This window comes from Alosa alosa, chromosome 22 (genome assembly GCF_017589495.1).
Source record: "Alosa alosa isolate M-15738 ecotype Scorff River chromosome 22, AALO_Geno_1.1, whole genome shotgun sequence".
In the NCBI taxonomy this organism is placed as follows: domain Eukaryota; kingdom Metazoa; phylum Chordata; class Actinopteri; order Clupeiformes; family Clupeidae; genus Alosa; species Alosa alosa.
In genome coordinates, this window is record NC_063210.1 from 10,947,709 (window position 1) to 10,965,193 (window position 17,485).

At 44.6% G+C, this 17,485-nt stretch overlaps 1 protein-coding gene across 13 annotated transcripts in view; it reads right to left on the reverse strand.

The window, feature by feature from the left end:
- Positions 1 to 1,790: 1,790 nt before the first annotated feature.
- Positions 1,791 to 17,485, reverse strand: part of myocd (myocardin) — a 90,176-nt gene continuing 74,481 nt past the window's right edge. For 6 of the 13 annotated variants that reach the window (XM_048233465.1, XM_048233459.1, XM_048233461.1 and 3 more), the window contains 12 exons: positions 14,260 to 14,315; positions 13,759 to 13,834; positions 13,084 to 13,257; positions 9,494 to 9,675; positions 8,475 to 8,579; positions 7,971 to 8,299; positions 7,493 to 7,640; positions 6,068 to 7,225; positions 5,555 to 5,692; positions 5,011 to 5,142; positions 4,323 to 4,380; positions 1,791 to 3,961 (listed from right to left, as the gene is read on the reverse strand). In XM_048233465.1, the coding sequence (XP_048089422.1) occupies positions 3,378 to 3,961; positions 4,323 to 4,380; positions 5,011 to 5,142; positions 5,555 to 5,692; positions 6,068 to 7,225; positions 7,493 to 7,640; positions 7,971 to 8,299; positions 8,475 to 8,579; positions 9,494 to 9,675; positions 13,084 to 13,257; positions 13,759 to 13,834; positions 14,260 to 14,315 (3,140 nt within the window). In that variant the 3' untranslated portion in view covers positions 1,791 to 3,377. Of the gene's footprint in view, positions 3,962 to 4,322; positions 4,381 to 5,010; positions 5,143 to 5,554; positions 5,693 to 6,067; positions 7,226 to 7,492; positions 7,641 to 7,970; positions 8,300 to 8,474; positions 8,580 to 9,493; positions 9,676 to 13,083; positions 13,258 to 13,758; positions 13,835 to 14,259; positions 14,316 to 14,425; positions 16,141 to 17,485 lie in introns of those variants that run through there. The other 7 variants (XM_048233469.1, XM_048233472.1, XM_048233471.1 and 4 more) reach the window with 5 other exon arrangements.

The window sequence follows — 17,485 nt, forward strand, 5'->3', positions numbered from 1 at the left end:
AAAATATATTTGACAATGAAAACTTAATATGGTAAATATTACATATCCGAGTAAGCTGACCCCTCACTTTTTGGTCACTGAACAACTGTAGACTAGGTATTAATAAAACATTTGTTTATATTTAAGGTGACTTCATCTCCATGTAAAAAGATGTAAAAAGATTGAAATAAAATGCAAAATGTTGCATACATCCCCTAAATGACCACTGTATCTACATTGAAGTTGATTCACAGTTTGATTTATGTACTTAATCATTTTGTCTAAACTTAATCATACAACCTCCTATTGTTTGATGTAACGGACATTTGTGGCAAACTGCCTGGCTAAATGAATGGATGAATATTAGGGACCGTAACGTTAAGATACTGTACGGTAGTGTTCAAGCTGCCATATATTTCTCTCAGATACTTTAACTATAGCTGGCTTCACATTGTAATATCACAGAACAGCTTGAGGAGAAAAAACATTTCAGGACTCTCCTGTGCACGGTAATGAACAAATAAAATTTCAGTATGCTCAAATTGTGTTACCACCAATAAGGAAATAGCCAATGAGACAGAGGCCGAGATAATCTGTATCAGCCAATTATTTCCTCTAGTGGGTCGAATCCAAAGGTAAAAAGAGACTTAAACATCCCCACTCCGTACCTCTATTTCTGGGCATACATCTCACTGTTTAAAAAAAAATCTAACTGAAGCTAAAAGGTCCCATATGTGTCACATATTAGATAGGCAACACATTGCGATAAGGTACCAAAAGTACAGTTCACAGTTAAATTGTATATAAGGAAAATGGTTGTGTCAAATATACATTACATTTTGTTATTCACAAGTGCTGGTAAGAATGGGGAAGTTCCCATTTTAAGTGGTTCTTTTTATGTAGTAAATTCTGTATACATAAAAACTTTGGGGAGATATAGTATAAACAGAAGACACGTTTTAGAAAAAAAAAGAAAAGTAAATCATAAGTTACTTTGTTTACATTCCATGATATTAAAACAATGCAAGGTTAAAATGGTAGTACTTGGATACCTGTGTTTTTTTTATATCATGAATCCCATTGAGACGTAAAGGAATGTCATATAAATTACCAAATGTATAAATATTTTAAGGAAAAACAAAAACTGAAATAAATATATTTGAGTGAGACCCTTGGATATTAAAATTGGGGATGGCTATATGAATGACCATTCATGCCACATAAGAAAAGATGAACTACATCTCGACATGCCAAGCTGACATGTTGTTAATTGTGACTATTTCACATAAATCTCACTATACTAATAGTGACCTTGTACACTAGTGTACACATTTATATAACATGGCATTGTGACTTTGTACCATGCAATTATGACTTCAATGCCTCAGAAATGGAGACATTACATCAAACAGCTGAGACTTTCAACCATCAAACAGCAACTTTGCATACAGGTTTATACAGATGAAAATGTGGCTACATTTCAGAATTGAGCTATTGTTAAACTGATAGACAGTTAGGTCCACATACTTTCACAATAAAAAGATACTAAAACTATAACATTTGGTAATAGTACAATCCCAAGATGTAGTCACTGGTGTAAGACATGTTGGCTTACTATATACTGCTCAAAAAATTAAGGGAACACTTCAATCATACACTGGATCGGTACTCTGACACAGTTTGGTTCTGAGCACAAGTAAAACTTTTGAGGGAAGTTTTTTATTTTGCAAGAACTGACAGACATTCTGTGTAGTTTGAGAATGGAGAAAAGGGTGTAAGGTTTCAAAAATGTGTTTTAACAATTGTGGAAAACTGTAAGTGTTCCCTTAATTTTTTTGAGCAGTATATATATAGAGTAAAGTACAAAACATTTAGATTTGGTAAATTACATTTAGATGTGATGAGATGTGAAGATGTGTAATTCTGAGAGAATCAAAGTTGCTGGATAGACTTGCGAGATGTGTGAGATAGATACTTGCAGATATAGGTTGCTGCTGTGAGATACACAATCACTCAGAAATGTTGCAGTCAATCATTAGAAAAATAAAACAAAATGTTCCAACAAAAATAGTGTGTAAAATTCAGGAATCAAAATGAATTATGTGTTCACCTCTAGCCACATCTAGCTGTGTCGTCTGCAGAACTGTCTGAAGGCCAAGAAATAGGGACACATAGAAAAATGAAATAATGTGAGTTGGCCATTGTTCTACCTTAAGCTTATGTAGATACACTTAGTGTCAACAGTGGCAATGGCCTAGTCTGTAGCAAAAGAGGTACCTAACTGCAGTGCACACTGGGCCAAGACATGTTAATAATTCAAATACAAAATTAAGTTAAAAAGATTTCCACTAACAACTCATAGCTATTTTTTTAACCAGGCTTGAATACAACAACACAATTTTGTAGGCCCATAGTTTGACTGGTGGGCTTTAAGCTGCCCAATTAAGAATTCTAAGAATTCCACTGTGATTTTGTAGTGATGGTGTGCTGACATTAGCCCTAGGAAGTTGTCCAGCAGTTGTGAGTAAAGGCACACTGAAGGTAACATTGCTGTAATCATTATTTATGTACCAAAATAGGACTCAAAGTATATCTGGTGATAGAAAGGTGATATGTACTGAAAGCCCCTCACCACTAAAGTTGCCAATCTACACTTCAGCAAACAGGATATAAAATGCTCACACAGAATAGCACTGTTTATGCTGTAGTAACAATATATGCAAAAATAATTAATGTGTGATAAGTTCTATACTACTCAAGGTGCAATGTGAACATTCCCATATGTACAATAGAATATTGGAGTAAATGATAAAAACTTTTAAGTCCTCTACTGTGTACCTTCCAACACCACACACATGGATAGGTATATATTTGTCCTCTGAATAATACAGTGTAAATATTTACAAATTCTTCATTGTTGAAACATTTATGATTTCGCTTTTTCCTCTTATGTCCAATTCTGTTTGTAGATTCTTCTTGTTTCCAGTAATACAAACATATCATTACCCCAGAAGTCAAAATAAGGGTTTTCAAGTTTTAATGGACCATGACAAAATTCATAGCAACTGCAAAACTACTCTCAAATGTATGTTTTGATAAGGCAACATTGGTGAATTTGTCCTTTACATTCAATGGACTGACTTGATAAGAATCCATCCAAAATGGAAAGAAAAGTTGAATGGGTTGTGCGCATGTGTTGTCCAAAGAAGACCAAAATCACTCGTAGAAGTAAGAATATATCTAAAATGGTGTCAAAGAGTGACATGGCACAGACGCACAAGGCACATAACTGTAAAGTTGTTTTTGTCGGCTGGTTGTCGGAGTCGGGCAGGTTCTGTCTCTCTCCTCTCTCTCTCTCTCTCTTTTTCTCTCTTTCTCTCTCAGTTCCTTGGTAAACATTACCAGTGCTCCAGGTGCAAGTCCATTGCTGAGTTCAAGTTTATGTCGGTCACGTCCAGGAACTCTGTGTTGAAGATGCTCGGCCCAGTCGGAGGCATGGTGTTAAAAGCCGTTGCCGAGCTAGGTGGAGTCAGATCCAGCCATTCCATGGTCTCCCACGGCGATTCAGCGAACGTCATCCCAAGTCCCTGGCCATCTGTGGGGACGGGCGATACCTTCGTGGCCATCGGCGACAACGGGGTGTCCATCATGTCGCGGTTGCCGAGCATCTTGTCGTCTTGGTGAGAGCTGGCAAAGCCTCCGCCGCCGTCGCCCGCCTCCTCCCCCTGGCCCTCCTCGCTGCCGATCTTAAGCAGGACGATGTCGCCCTGCCGGCCCATGGAACTGCTCAACAGCGCCTCCAGGTGGCAGTCCCCGTGGCTCACGCCGTGCTCAAAGGGCATCTGGGAAGGCGACATGTGGCCGCCATAGTGTCTGTGGAACTTGTGCACGGCGATGCCACTGGCACTGCCCGCTGACACTGTAAGGTGAGGCACAACTTTGGTTACACAGGACCTCTCGTCCTTGGCGTTAGCCGGCATTTCTTGGAAGAGAAAGGGAAGGCGAGGAGAGGGGAAGGGAAGGGGATGGAGAGGGAAGGAGGGAGGGGAACATAGCACACAGCACAGGGGATTTAATGACTGTGTCCAGACCAAGGCTGGAGTTCATTACAGGGTGATATACAGCCCTCGTGACTGAGGGTGGTTATCAGTGGGAGGTCAGGCTCCGACGACGGGTTTCAGTTTCAAGGCAGTGATTAATTTCCATTAAGACATAGAACAACACCTATATTACAATTACGTACGTCTGAAATTACATGTTGCAAAAGCATTTTTGTTAATCTAATTCTCCTTATTTAACAGATATACGAGTTGCAAATGTGAATATAAATGTACGCCTCTCACCTCCACTTTCAATGAGTACGTCCAGAATCTCGTCCATCTGTTGACTTCGAGTCAGTTGCTGAAACACAAGAAGGTGGTTCCACTTCAATCATTCAAGCCATCTGTGGCTGAGATGTTTGGCATAGGCAGATTGGTATTTCTAGTGCCAGCACGCAGCATATTTCAACTCAGCAAATAACTGTACGACTTCAAGGTACCACAACAACATTGCGATATGAGTTCAAGTAAATATGATCATGTCGAGGAGCAGATCATACTTTCTGTTCAAATTGAATGTGGACTGTTTAGTCTACTTCAATTAAAAGTGTGCTGTTTAGTCTACTATGCTATCACAACATCTGAAAGAGTCAGTCTAGCAGATGCTGCTGTTATGACAGCAGTGTACACAGCAGCAACCCACACAGCCATCCACACTGTTTCAGTTTCATATGGCATGATCCGCATACAGCCGGTCAGCACCTTGTGTTAGGGTGCAAGGGAAACAAAGGGACCGGTGGAGCTAAGTTAAAACACTATGTGAACCTGAGTGGAAGCACTCCATGTTGCTGGTGGAAGCAGCTGGAAGCTGAGGTGTGAAGGCTAGGTAGCGATTAGCGGTTAGCTGGGAGCGCCAAGAGGTGTATCGAGAAGGTGGGGTTGGGAGGTGCAGGGTTAAAAGTGAGAGGGGGTGGGGGCTGGTCTGCTTTACCTGCTTTACTGCATCCTCATAGCAGGGGGGCTGTTTAATCTTGGATGCAGCAGCGGGCTCTGAGCTACAGAAGGCAGTGGAGGTGATGGGGCACTTGGGGCCAGGGTGCCGGGGAGAGTGCATTACTGCCATCTACATGAGGAGATAGATGGGGCGAGATATTAATGGGTGGAGGAGAAGGACTGAAAGAGATGAAGCTGACTGACTGTCTTTTTTTAATGGGGTGAGAAGGAGAAAGTTGGGCTGGGGAAGGAGATGAGATGAATGTATGTGACTGGGATATTTTTGTGAGTTGGGTTATTATAATAAAAGGTAGTTTGCGATGGATACATAATGTGTATGGTTGGTGGTCCCTGAAGTCAAACTTTACATTGTTGCTGAAATGTTGACTGCCCTGAACTCACACAATTTGGTGAATCTCCCAATAGTGCTATGGAGACAAGTCAACATACTTGAGTAATTCAGCTTTTTGAGCTGATTTCTCTGCATATTTACGTACAGTATGTAGTAAAGTTGTCTAGATAAATCTGTCATTATCACACACCTTGGGTTGCATGTGGGGACTCTTGGCTTTGGAGGCTCTTTCATTGACCTCAGTGGGACTGGAGTATATGCCCTGCAGAACCCTCTGGTCAGGGGGGTAGGGACAGCTTAGAGACTGACCGACATTCTTCTGCTGGATCTGTGTGAGACATGAGAAAGACACATGGGTTGAACTAGACCAAGATACCTTATTAATTATTACAAACTCAGGAGTGTGAAACATATTGTTTCCCTCGTAATTAAGTGAAAGTGATTGATAATGACTGACTGACTCTATTATTCTGTTACATGCTCCAAATGTAAAGCACTTTGAGCTGCATTCTGTATATGAAAGGTGCTATACAAATAAAGCTTATTATTATTATATTATTATTAGTCTTGTCTGTGCTATAAACATACAGACATTAATTGTAACTTTTTTTACTATTTTACCAGGGATGTTATGTTTTTCCATCAATAGTATTATCCATTGCACATTCTAGTATACAGCTTGCCAGTACATAAGGAAGTGTACCTGCATGTTGCGCGGCCTGGTGCTTGCCTGGGCGTGGGCACAGCCATCCCTGACAATGGCGTGGGGGTGCACCATGTACGTGTGGCTGGGTGACGAGGACAGGCTGTTGGGCTGGGGGCTGCCAGACGTCTTGGCGCCCGGCGAATCCTGAGGCGAACACTGCGGGCTGAGGAAGGCGGACAGGCCTGAGGGGCTCCGGGAGGGCGGCGCCTCTGGACAGCGAGGCGGCGCTCCCATCATGCCACAGTGCCCAATGCCCTCCATGCAGCTGCTGCTGCTGTTGTTGTTGCCCCTGCCGGCACCACTGCCATTCTTCATAGCCTTGGAGGCCAGGGGGCAGCTGGAGGCCACGTGCTCCTGCTTGACGGACACGTTGGGGTAGAAGTGCTGCATCTGGTTGGGGTTGGGGGGGGCGTGCAGGTTGAGGCCGTGCGGCGGCTGCTGCTGGTTGTGGTGGGGGCCCAGTGGGGTGCTCGGGCCCTGGGGCAGCGGAGGCTGCCCGGCTGTCTGCGGAGGAGGAGGAGGAGGAGGAGGGGTCTGGTCCTGCATGCCGTGGGCGCGCTTGCGCTTGTGCAGCTGCATGCGCAGCTCCTCCACCTGCCGCTGCTCCTGGTGCAGCTTCCAGGTGAGCTCCTCGATCACCTTCTGCTTCTCCACCAGCATCTTGTCCTTCTCAGCGTCTAGCCCCGACCCTCCCTTACCCCCACCAGCACCACCACTGCCAATGCCATGACAACCGTTACCGTTGTTTCCTCCTCCTCCGAGGCCGACTGCCAAACCCTCGTCGGCGCTCAGATGGCCAGGAGACGCCTGGAGGCCGAACTGCGGCGAGGACATGGTGACGTCGCTGAAGCTGTCCGGCAGAGAGCCGCTCACCGACAGGTCGGACGAGGCGGGCGAGATGGGCGGCGTGGAGCTGGTGCTGCAGAACGGGTAGTAGCCGCCGCCGTGCGACATAGCGCTGGACGAACTTGGCGACTGGTAGGAGGACAGCGACCCGGTGGGCGTCACGGGGAAGGTCACCGTGGTGATGTCGCCGGGCTGCGAGGGCGAACCAGAGATGGGGTCTCGGAAGGGCCGGAGCCTCTCGATGAGGGCGGTCTTGGTCCCTGATACGGGGAGACCCCGGATTCTCAGCTGCTGCCTCAGTTCAGACACCTGAAGGAACAATGTGGAGGTGGAAATACACATTTTCTGTAAATGGTCACTTCACAACAACAGAAAATAGATGGTTTCTAACAAAAATACAAAATAAAATTACAAGATCTGTCAAGAAAATAATGATTAAAATACATACTGTACATCTTGTAACTAGCTTGAAATTTGAAAAAAATTGTCATCCATCATGGCAATATCCATTCCTATATTGTATATTTTAATTTCGATGTCTATAAACTCATATTTCAGTATGTATCTGCCACATACTTTGAGGTCATCCAGATTGGGCGGCAGCGGACCGGGCTTGACAGGGTTGACGGTGGTGGGGCTGCAGTAGGTGGTCTTTACTGGAGACGAAGACGAGCTGCTCACTGTACTGGTGGGGGCGCTAGAGCTACACGTCGACAGCTGCTCACTGGAGAACAGAACAGAACAGAGGGACTTGAACATGAGCACAGTTTTTAAGAGACCTTATTAGAGCATTTTACAACTTCTCAGAAGAACAAATGGAGAATTAATTATTCTGTATGTTGTTATTTAGCAAACTATATGACTGGCAATATCACCACAGTTCTCCATTAGGAATCACTTTATTTTTAATGGTTAATGTCAATGTTTCAAACCTATTTTTTGGACTTGGCTTCAACTTAACAGTACTTTTTTTTAACATTGCAAAACCTCAAACGTAAGCCCACCAACATAATGAATGAGCAACTTAAATAAATAAACATTTGTAGAGACTGACCTGTTGCCTTGCTGCTGGTGCAAAGGCTGGTAGCTGAAGCTCTGGGATTGGTGCTGCTGTGGCTGGTGCTGGTGCTGATGCTGCTGTTGCTGGGGGCACTGGGCGTGCTGCTGATGGTGCTGCTGGTGGTGCTTCTGCTGGCTGAGGATCTGCAGCTGCAGGAAGAGCTGCTGCTGCTGGAGCAGACGGGCGTAGGCCGAGTCCATGGGCGGAGGGGACTTCTCCGCCTTCTGGTCCGGCGGGATGTACTGGTGGTACTTCAGCTTCTTCACTTTGGGCTTGATGTCTTTGGGCTTCTTGTGGCGGTTCTTGTCTGAAGTCTTGGGAGGCTTCATCAGCGACAGGGAAATGGAAATCAATCATAATTAACTGAATTAATTGGTGGACGATAGACAGATTAATTGGTGGAGGAAAAGCATACCTGGAGTCTGAAGAAGGAATAAATGACAGCAGAGTGTAAGAAAATGGTTTTGTCAAATCAAATATAAAGAAGCGCCCTCTTACCTTCACTATGGCAGGGACGGGAATTGGGGGTGTAGATTGTTTGCTGTTTGATTCTAGAGCACTCTCCTCTTGGCCATGATTGACAGCATCGCTACTGTGGGATCCCTAAAAGAAACACAAGAATTAAGAAAATGTCGATCCTTAAATTCAACCGTACTTGCGTTATCACACCAGGATTCTTTCCTGTCTGTCTGCAGCTTATCTCATCTCATTGGATCTTGTCTGACGTAAATCATTTTTTCCCAAAATGTAGCAATTTATTATTTATGGGGAGTAGATATTGTTCAGGAACATAAAAATAACCTGAGTATGATTGATTTGTCTGCTTTGGTGAGTGAGCTGAGATGTAGAGGGTATGGCAGACACAGGCACATGGCTCCAAGCTCCACGTGAGTACATGGAGTCTCCTGGCATCTGACTCATTTATGAGAGCATGGGTGAAGGTTTGTCATGCCTGGAGCCATGGTGGAGGAAAGAAACAAATACCCTTGGTACCCTCTCTTTCCACTTAGAGAAGTGGAGGGAGAGAGAGAGAGAGACTGGCATTCAAGAGTGGGCTCATTGCCAAAGACCTGTCACAGACTGGGTAACGGTCTCTCAAGAGTCTGAACAGAACGCTGCACTTCCACAAGCTACCACAGGGGGCAGAGTCATCTAAGAGATAACATTTAGACCACTGGTCTCCACTGTTCATACCAAATGTCATGGACAGTGGCTTCATTCACTACTTGACAAATCGCTGGTAACTCAACATAATCAAGGCCAGTATCCCTTCACAGCTGAATTCTATTACATAGCTTGTGAAGTTGTTTCAGTCACATTTAAACAGACGCCAGCCAGTTTAATGGAACCCTGCCCCTCGATTTAGAGCCAGGACTAAAAGGCCTACACCACAAAAGTATCTTTGCGTCAGGCAAATGTTTACTCAGGTGGCTGTAATATCCAAGATCAGACGTTTCTGTTATGTGTTATGAGTGAGTGTGTGTGTGTGTGTGTGTGTGTGTGTGCGCACACCTCACCTGTGGCGGGCTGGTGAGGGAGGACGAGGACGAGGGGGACACGTTGCCCTTGGTCTCGGAGAGCGGACAGGCCGAGCCCTGGGACTCGTCACTGAGGGGCTGGTCGGGGGACAGGCTCTCGCTGCTGCTGTCCTCCTCGAAGGCGTACGAGTCCTCCTGCTTGGGGAACTTCCCATGGTTCACTGCAGCGATAAATAAAAGATAGTGGCCGGTCTGTGAGAGGAGAGTACCACACACAGTCAGATAAGTGGAGTACACAAGAAACCAGGAGGAGGGGAGGAGAGGGGTAAAGAAAAAAGGAGAGGAAGAAGACAGGAAGAGAGGCAGATAAAGAGACGACAAAATGAATTGAATGAATGATGAAAATGAGAAGGCAAGAGACATCTAAAGAGAGGATTCATCATTTTCATGTGCACATATAGAAAACGGGAGCAAAAAAATGCTGGCTTGCTTTAAAGTTTCTGCGTGTGTTTGTTTGACGTTTAACACAATGGCTTAGTCCTGGCCATTGTTGCAGACTGCCATTCTTTTGTCACTTGCCACCTAGTCAAACGACTGGCCTGAAGGTGCCAGGATGTAGTTGGGAAAGACTGAGAAGACCACTTCACTTTTGGAGGGACTCAAGATAACAACTGCAGTGACGGGTATCCTCTATCAGCAGCAGAGGTCAGCTCAGGGGTTACTACAGGGATACTTAACGTGTGTGTGTGTGTGTGTGTGTGTGTGTGTGTGTGTTCTTTGAGAGATATACTGTGTGTGTTTGTGAATGAATTTGTGTAAAGTGTGTACTGTGTTTGTGTGTCTGTGGTTTTCTCTGGTTGTGTGTGCACATGCTTGAGTGTATCCAAGACTGTCTGTGTGCTTGTCTGTGTATTTTGTGGGGGAAGGGGGAGGGGTAGTGGCTGAGCGAGTCTCATTTAGTATCTCAACATGTGACTTGCCAGAAAGCACAGACCCTGGTTTCAATCACGCCCTGCCACACTCCTCTATCGTGCTCTTGGTCACGGGCCGAGAGCTGGGCGGCTTGTCGCTGGACGTTGGGGCAGAATGACCCCTGGTGTTATTTCCTCCACCTGTTGATGTTGGCCCCCACTCACCCACCATAACAAGACCCTGGGGGACACCTGACTGCAGACTATCTACTAATTTTGTCATCTGAGGTCACCGCAAACAGGCCAACAGCCTGATCACAGATTACTTGCCTCTCTCAGATAGTCTATCTGCACAAACGCAAGACAGAAAAAAACACACACACACACAAAAAAGATTAGCATGGGGAGTTCTGCAATACATCCGACTAACTAGAGGGACCTCATTTTTAAACAGACCTGAAGCTCAGTTTCCTTGTTGCTCTCTGCTCTAGTGCAATCTCACATTTTTTTTTTAAAAAAAACAGGTCACTGTAGCAAATGTTCTGTGAGCCATCTCTGTACCCGAAACTGCAGGGCTCTCGGTAAAACACACTGTGGTCTCGCAGACGTACAAACAAAAGGACTCCGGGGCATCCGCAAAGCTTTAGGGGTCCCAAGGCCTGGTGGACGACAGACAGCTGGGGAACAGCCATGTCTTGTCAGACACCTTTGTAGGTGGTTCGCTGGAGCCATATAAATCACGTGTAGTCAAAACAGAGTCGGAGGGGCTGGAGGAGCGGGGGCAGGGGGGGATGGGGTTGGGGGGCAAAACAGGGGGAGCCCACGTTCATTTGATCTCGGAGAAAGAGGGTGGATCTAAATACAGCTGCTGTTTGTCTCAATAAAACACGCTCCTCTTTGTAGAGGGATAATGTAAACTAACAAGACGCCCAACCTTGCGGCAGTTGGCTTATGCAATCCCGTTTGCCCGGCGACTGTGGGAGGATGGAGCCCTCGACTCGACTGTTTGCTTTTGAGTATGGACGACAAAACAAAACAAAAAAAAAGTGACCCATCAACATCAGGAGGAACTCTTAATGCAACAATGATGCTGGGATGGGACGTGCAGCATCGTAAACATTTTGCAACCTCAAGTTGGTAAAGGGAAGGCAAACAGCCCTGTAAATCAAACGTTGTTTGTTAGGAAGGGGGTGAAGGAGAGAAAGGCCTGGAAAAAGCTGGGAGGGAGGGATACTCAGGAATTTTTCCCAAACATTTCCGGAATAGTTGCGCGTTACACCGAGTGATGCGTCAGACGGAGATGATGAAAATGTCAAAGAACCTTGACATGCAGACATGCGTTGTTATTGTTGGTCGCTGGAAGCAATGGCCATCACGTCAAGACTGTTTATTTAAATCAGAGCACAACCAAACTTGATGGTGTGATTTATGCTTTGACAAATAACTTCATACATTCAACATTAAAATGTGTGGTAGTATTAAAGGAATTATCTGGAGTAAAATGCACTTTAGATAAATTTACGGATGATTGGGAGTACATACTGTTGAGTTGACATCCAAATCATGTCATTCGATGTGTTTTGGAGAAAAGTTCCATGTTACCGCTTTCAGTCAAAGCTCGTTAGCATGGAAGTGAGAAGGGCATATTATTTCGCTACAAAAAACGCTATTTTATACCTCTTCTACAGTTCCAAACAACATTACACTTACGTGGTAGTGAGTAGAGGGTCCCTAAAGCCAAACCAAAGTATCCCGAGGTCTTTATATGGTCGGATAGAGAGTCCAGAATGAATTTCATCAAGCCAGTACCTTTCCTCGAAATGTTGCCATCTTTTGCTGCCATCTTTAGGGGAAAGTCTGTAGGAATCCCATTGCCAAGTGTGCTCTGAAATTATTAATTTCAAAAAAAAAAAAAAAAAAAACATAGTCCAGTCCATACAACTTCATTTCAATTTCAAAAGAAATACTGGACTATGTTTTTTTTTTTTTTTTTTTTTAAACGGCGACGAAATTGTGAATTTCCAGAGCACACTTCTCACTTCCACGCTAACAAGCTTTGACTAAAAACGGTAACATCGAACTTTCTCAAAACACATCCGAATGACATGATTTGGATGTCAACTCAACGTATGTACTCCCAATCATCCGTAAATTGATCTAAAGTGCATTTTACTCCGGATAATTCCTTTAAGGTCGGCCCGGTCATATACCAGTAAGTTCTGAGGTCATGCATCCAGATTTTGTTACGTAAAAATCTTAAAACCCCTTTGTGAAGTCATTAAGAAAACAACAGCACAATGCTCGTCTTAGATTTCCAAATATACTGTATGCCACAGCACGACAGTTCTCATTTCGGTTTGATTAATAGCAAACAAACAGTAAAAAGCTGATTTGTTCCAAAAATCTTGTTGTTTCAGAGGGATTTAGATTGGCCATTGTTCAGCTGAGAAGTGATAAAGTATGACATAGCACTTCTACCAAATTGTTGTTCTACTTTTGCGCCCCTACTTCCGAGTTAAATACTAGGACTGTGGTCAAAGTATGCCCGGATGGATATTTTAAGATGTTTAGGGGGATGTAGATGGACCGTTTAGTGGGGATGAGTGTAAAGTGAAGAGAAGGGGCAGCATTGTACACTCAAAGACGTGTTTTAGTCACAAGGTATTTCTCACGCAGTTAAAAAACATTCCACCTCTTCTCATTTTCCCCCACTGATACCTCTCATGGCTGCTTCTTTAACGGTTGAGTCAGCAGGAATGATATTCTTTTCGACCAGCTCCAGGGGACCCGGGCGGAGAGCAATTTTCTCATTAAGGTCGTCAGCGAGCCGGGCTCGTTTTAGTTTTGTCGGAGTTTCACGGTGCGTGGCCGAGCCCTCGCTGGCTGCCGAATCTGTGCGGTAAACAAAACAAATTGTGAGATCTATTAATCCCCCCACCACTTTCATTATGCGCAGCCACATACATGATGCAGACACACAGGGCAAGCGCAAGTGATCGGTCGGTAGAGTAAACAGTTATTGAGCGTGCGTCCAAGTTGAGGCGCGCCTAGAGCAATCAGTCAACGGCGATCAAGCACACTCGGCTCACGGCAGTGGTAAACACACATGCAGTGTGTCTGCGTATGTGTGTCTACGTCTATTTGTGTGCGTGTTTGTGTGTGCGCATGTGTGTATGAGAGCGCGTCAGCCAAGAGCCATGCAGTTTGTTTGCGTTCAGCAAACATGTGTTTGTAAATCTCCACAGCAGTCGTTGAGATCACGTCTTTCGCATTTCGAAAACATGGGGATAGGCTTTGAGTTTATTTGCATGCACATGTCATGATGCAAGCTTGTCTGGGTTTAGTTGCTGTTTGAAGTTATTGTTATTGAGAAAGCTCAACTACAGCTCTTACCTGGTAATATACGCATCTTGACCAAGTCTGATTTCTCTGGTCTATTTCTGATTTTATGTTTTAAGTAATCCCCAGTCTGTAAAATATTGACATTACCAATTACTCAAAGTAATGTGTTGCTTTAATGTCATTTCACTGAACATGGGTAGAACACATGCAAGTTCCATGAGACCACAAATTCAATTTAACTTTTCAATTTCAGTATTTATACTACTGAGTCAAAGGGGTTAAGTTGTTTAAGGCTTTCTTTATTAAGATTGTGTGTGAAGATCTTATTAAGATTTTTGTGAAACAAAAAGATTTCAGTATTTAGGTAGATCTGTGGATTCAACCAAGTCTTCAAATGTCTAAACAGCATGACAAGGGGACAACATTTAAGCACAGAGTTCTTTCTAGACTAGATCTCCTGCAGTGCTTTAAAAAGTGAATCATTTTTGTTTGTCCGGAGGTTTGTGCTGCTGTCGATGAATTAATATTGACAGTGTGGCATCTGCTGCTGACCTTGGAGCGCTCAAGACTTTTCCTCTGTTCATGGAATGCAGCTGGGCTCTTCAAGGCTGGAAAAATAAATGAAAGCGAGCTAAATAAATGTGATACACGCATAACGGGGGAGGCCGCTTGCGCACACTTTGTCAATAAATCCTACATAAATAATCTCTGGCAGTACCTGTGCTGGCTCGCCATCTCAGTTTCACTGCCTCACACTGATTGCCCCTTGCTGGATAGTGGGCTTGATTGAATTGCAGGCTTGATTGCAATACGGTGGAAGTTGCGGCGAGAAGAGCTTATTTGGTCAGCTTCTTTTTTCCCCATCGTTTTTTTTCCTTTCCTTTTTTGTTACGTCTACTAGGCTTTCATCAAAGTTTGGATATGAATCACAGCAACATTGGAGACCAATATGTCCCAGACTTTTCAGGTATGTTTCAAAATAATGCCCCTCATCATCCTAGTATATTATGTTGTTTGTGTAATTTATTCAACATTCAAATGCATTCTCTTTCATGTGTTCACTATGGACTAAAGTGGTTGCCTCCCATTGCGATTTCGAAAACATAATCAACACGCACATCTGCACACAAGGACCAGACTAGCACTTCTGGACACCCTCCCATCCATCCCAGATTTCACTTTTAAGTAGACGCAATGGTGGGTTTCACTGACGGCTAGTTCCCCACAGCACACCCTTTCCTCCTTCCCCATCAGTAATTAGTATCCCTGCCCTCAGATATGGCAGAGCTGCTGCTGATAAGGTGCTTCCTAATCACTACAAATGGGCCTCTGTTGGCCCTGCGACCTGCCAACTGTAGTGTCTGAACAGCAGTGATTAGATGGAGCCCCTCTACGCGGGCCCTTCCACGTTAACGACCTCTGACCCCTACCGCTCAGACTGAACAGACAGGGCTGCTTGTCACAGGTTTAAAAGATCATCTGGTTGGGGTACATGGTACACTGTACACACAACACACACACACACACACACACACACTGTGTCGACAGGTTACCATTCTTGGGGGGGCACAAAGGAGAAAAGCTATTGGCAGGTGTGATTGTTATGCTATAGGTTGTGTATGCCAACAGGATACCAGGCTAGGGCTGCTACCACTCTGCTCCACCTGTTAAAGGGATATCAGTGTGTCCATGTAGTATGTGTTCCCATAGCTGTGACATTTGTTGTGACATCAGCTCTAACCTATGAGTTTCACTTAGGATCACAGTTGAATCTATGGTGTGTATGTCTGTGTGTATGTGTATATGTGTGTATGTATTTGTACACAGTCCACCTTTGGTATTTGGATGACCACATACTACATTAAATGTCAACACATCCAATGCATAGTGATGCTAGAGAACTATAATCACCTGGAATACTTGCTAGGATAGACACACACAAAAGGCAGACACAGAGACACAGACAGACATGCACGCACACACATACAGTACAGACACAGGCACACACACACACACACACACACACACACACACACAGACAGCCAGGCATTTGTCGGCTGGCTCCTCCCAGGCCACACGCCAACCAGCCCTGAGAGGCCTGACTTCTGCTTTCAAGAGCCTAATAAACACCAGATGTTCCTGAAGAAATGTATACACAGAGCATACACACACACCCTGTCCAGCCTGCTGCCTTTCAACACACACACAGACACACACACACACACACACTCTCACACACACATTAATCTTAAAAAGAGGGATTTAGTTGTAACTTGTAGAAAGAATAAGGGCGGAATAGCGGGAAAAGTCTCTTGAAGGTTTCCAAACAATACTGTGGAGTGATATTTTGCTGGCCACGATGAGATTGCCAGAGGCAACACAAAAACACTGCAGGTCAAAACCATCTAAACAGAATATTCTGGAAAGATCAACTCCTTAAACAGAAGCTTAGGATGTATGGCTTGCGAAGGGAGTCACCAAATAGACCAAATAGTCTTACATCACTGGAAGTGGACATTTTAATACTCCTACAAATTACGGAATGCCGCTGCATAAAATTCAGCCTAATCCATTAATGTACTAGAAACTCAAGACAGAAAAAAATAAACCAATTGAAATCTTTTTTTTTTTCTTTTGCAAAATCCTTTCAAAAGGTCCACAGACCAATTAGGTTTGAAGCTTTTTTTCCCCTCCTCCCTCTTTAGCTTTTATCTCTGGCAGACTCCGAGAAATTGATAGGACTAGGCCGGCCTCTGGATTCCTTTCCCGCACACACTTACCACTGGTTATCTTAATGCTTATGGCTTTCTGCAAAAGGCCCAAACTGTGCCAGAGACACTATTCAACAGCCCCCTTTTAAAAATACTCCAATCCAATGTGTAACGATATAGACGATGTCTGTAGCTTATAGAAAAGATATGACTACACTTGGACGGTTGGGATGGGATATTTCCATGCAGGACTGAAAATATGCAGAATGTATTTATACTCTAAAGGCACAGGCTACATTCAGTCTCCTACTTCATACATTATAGTGTTATGTTGTAAAGGTAAGTAATAAGTAAACAGTCATAACATGTAGTCATAACATGCAGTAAACAGTTAAAACATGCGGGGTATTCCCCATTAGCCCGCATCTGTAATTACTAACTACTACAAATAGGACACTTTGATCTATCATAGCACATGTTGTATCTATCTATATATACACATATGTAATCACAACATCAATCCCATCACCGTACTATCACCGGGACGCCCTCAGGCATATAAACAAGGCCACTGAGCTATGTGTTTTCCAGCGGTACGGACAGCAGTCCGCCACCTAAGCAGGTGTTGCTTGTGTAAATTCAGTGCGGCCGCGGAGGCGTCCCTGGAGCCAGATAGGAGAGGGACGGAGCTGTGGAGAGGCTCTCCAGGGGCGAGAGCATTCCAGCGAGGTCAGACTGTTCGTGAGCGCGCACGCTCGCACGCGCGTGCGGCCTAGTTCTCGTTCACGGGCCACAGAGCCAACAGGCTACCTTCAGTTTGTGGTTGGGGTGTGTATGTGTGTGTGTGTGTGTGTGTGTGTGGTAGGGGGGGCGGTGCTGGTTTAAAGCACTGTCACATAGATCAACTTTCACAAGGTGTCAGGGGCCGCTCGGGTTTCGCTGCTTTATCGTGAGGTAAGTGCGTGGGGCACTTTGCCAGGCCCATGCCACGCACGGCAGCCGGGGTCGGGTTACAGACGAGCATGCACCCTAACAGACACGCTCTCACATACACACACACACACACA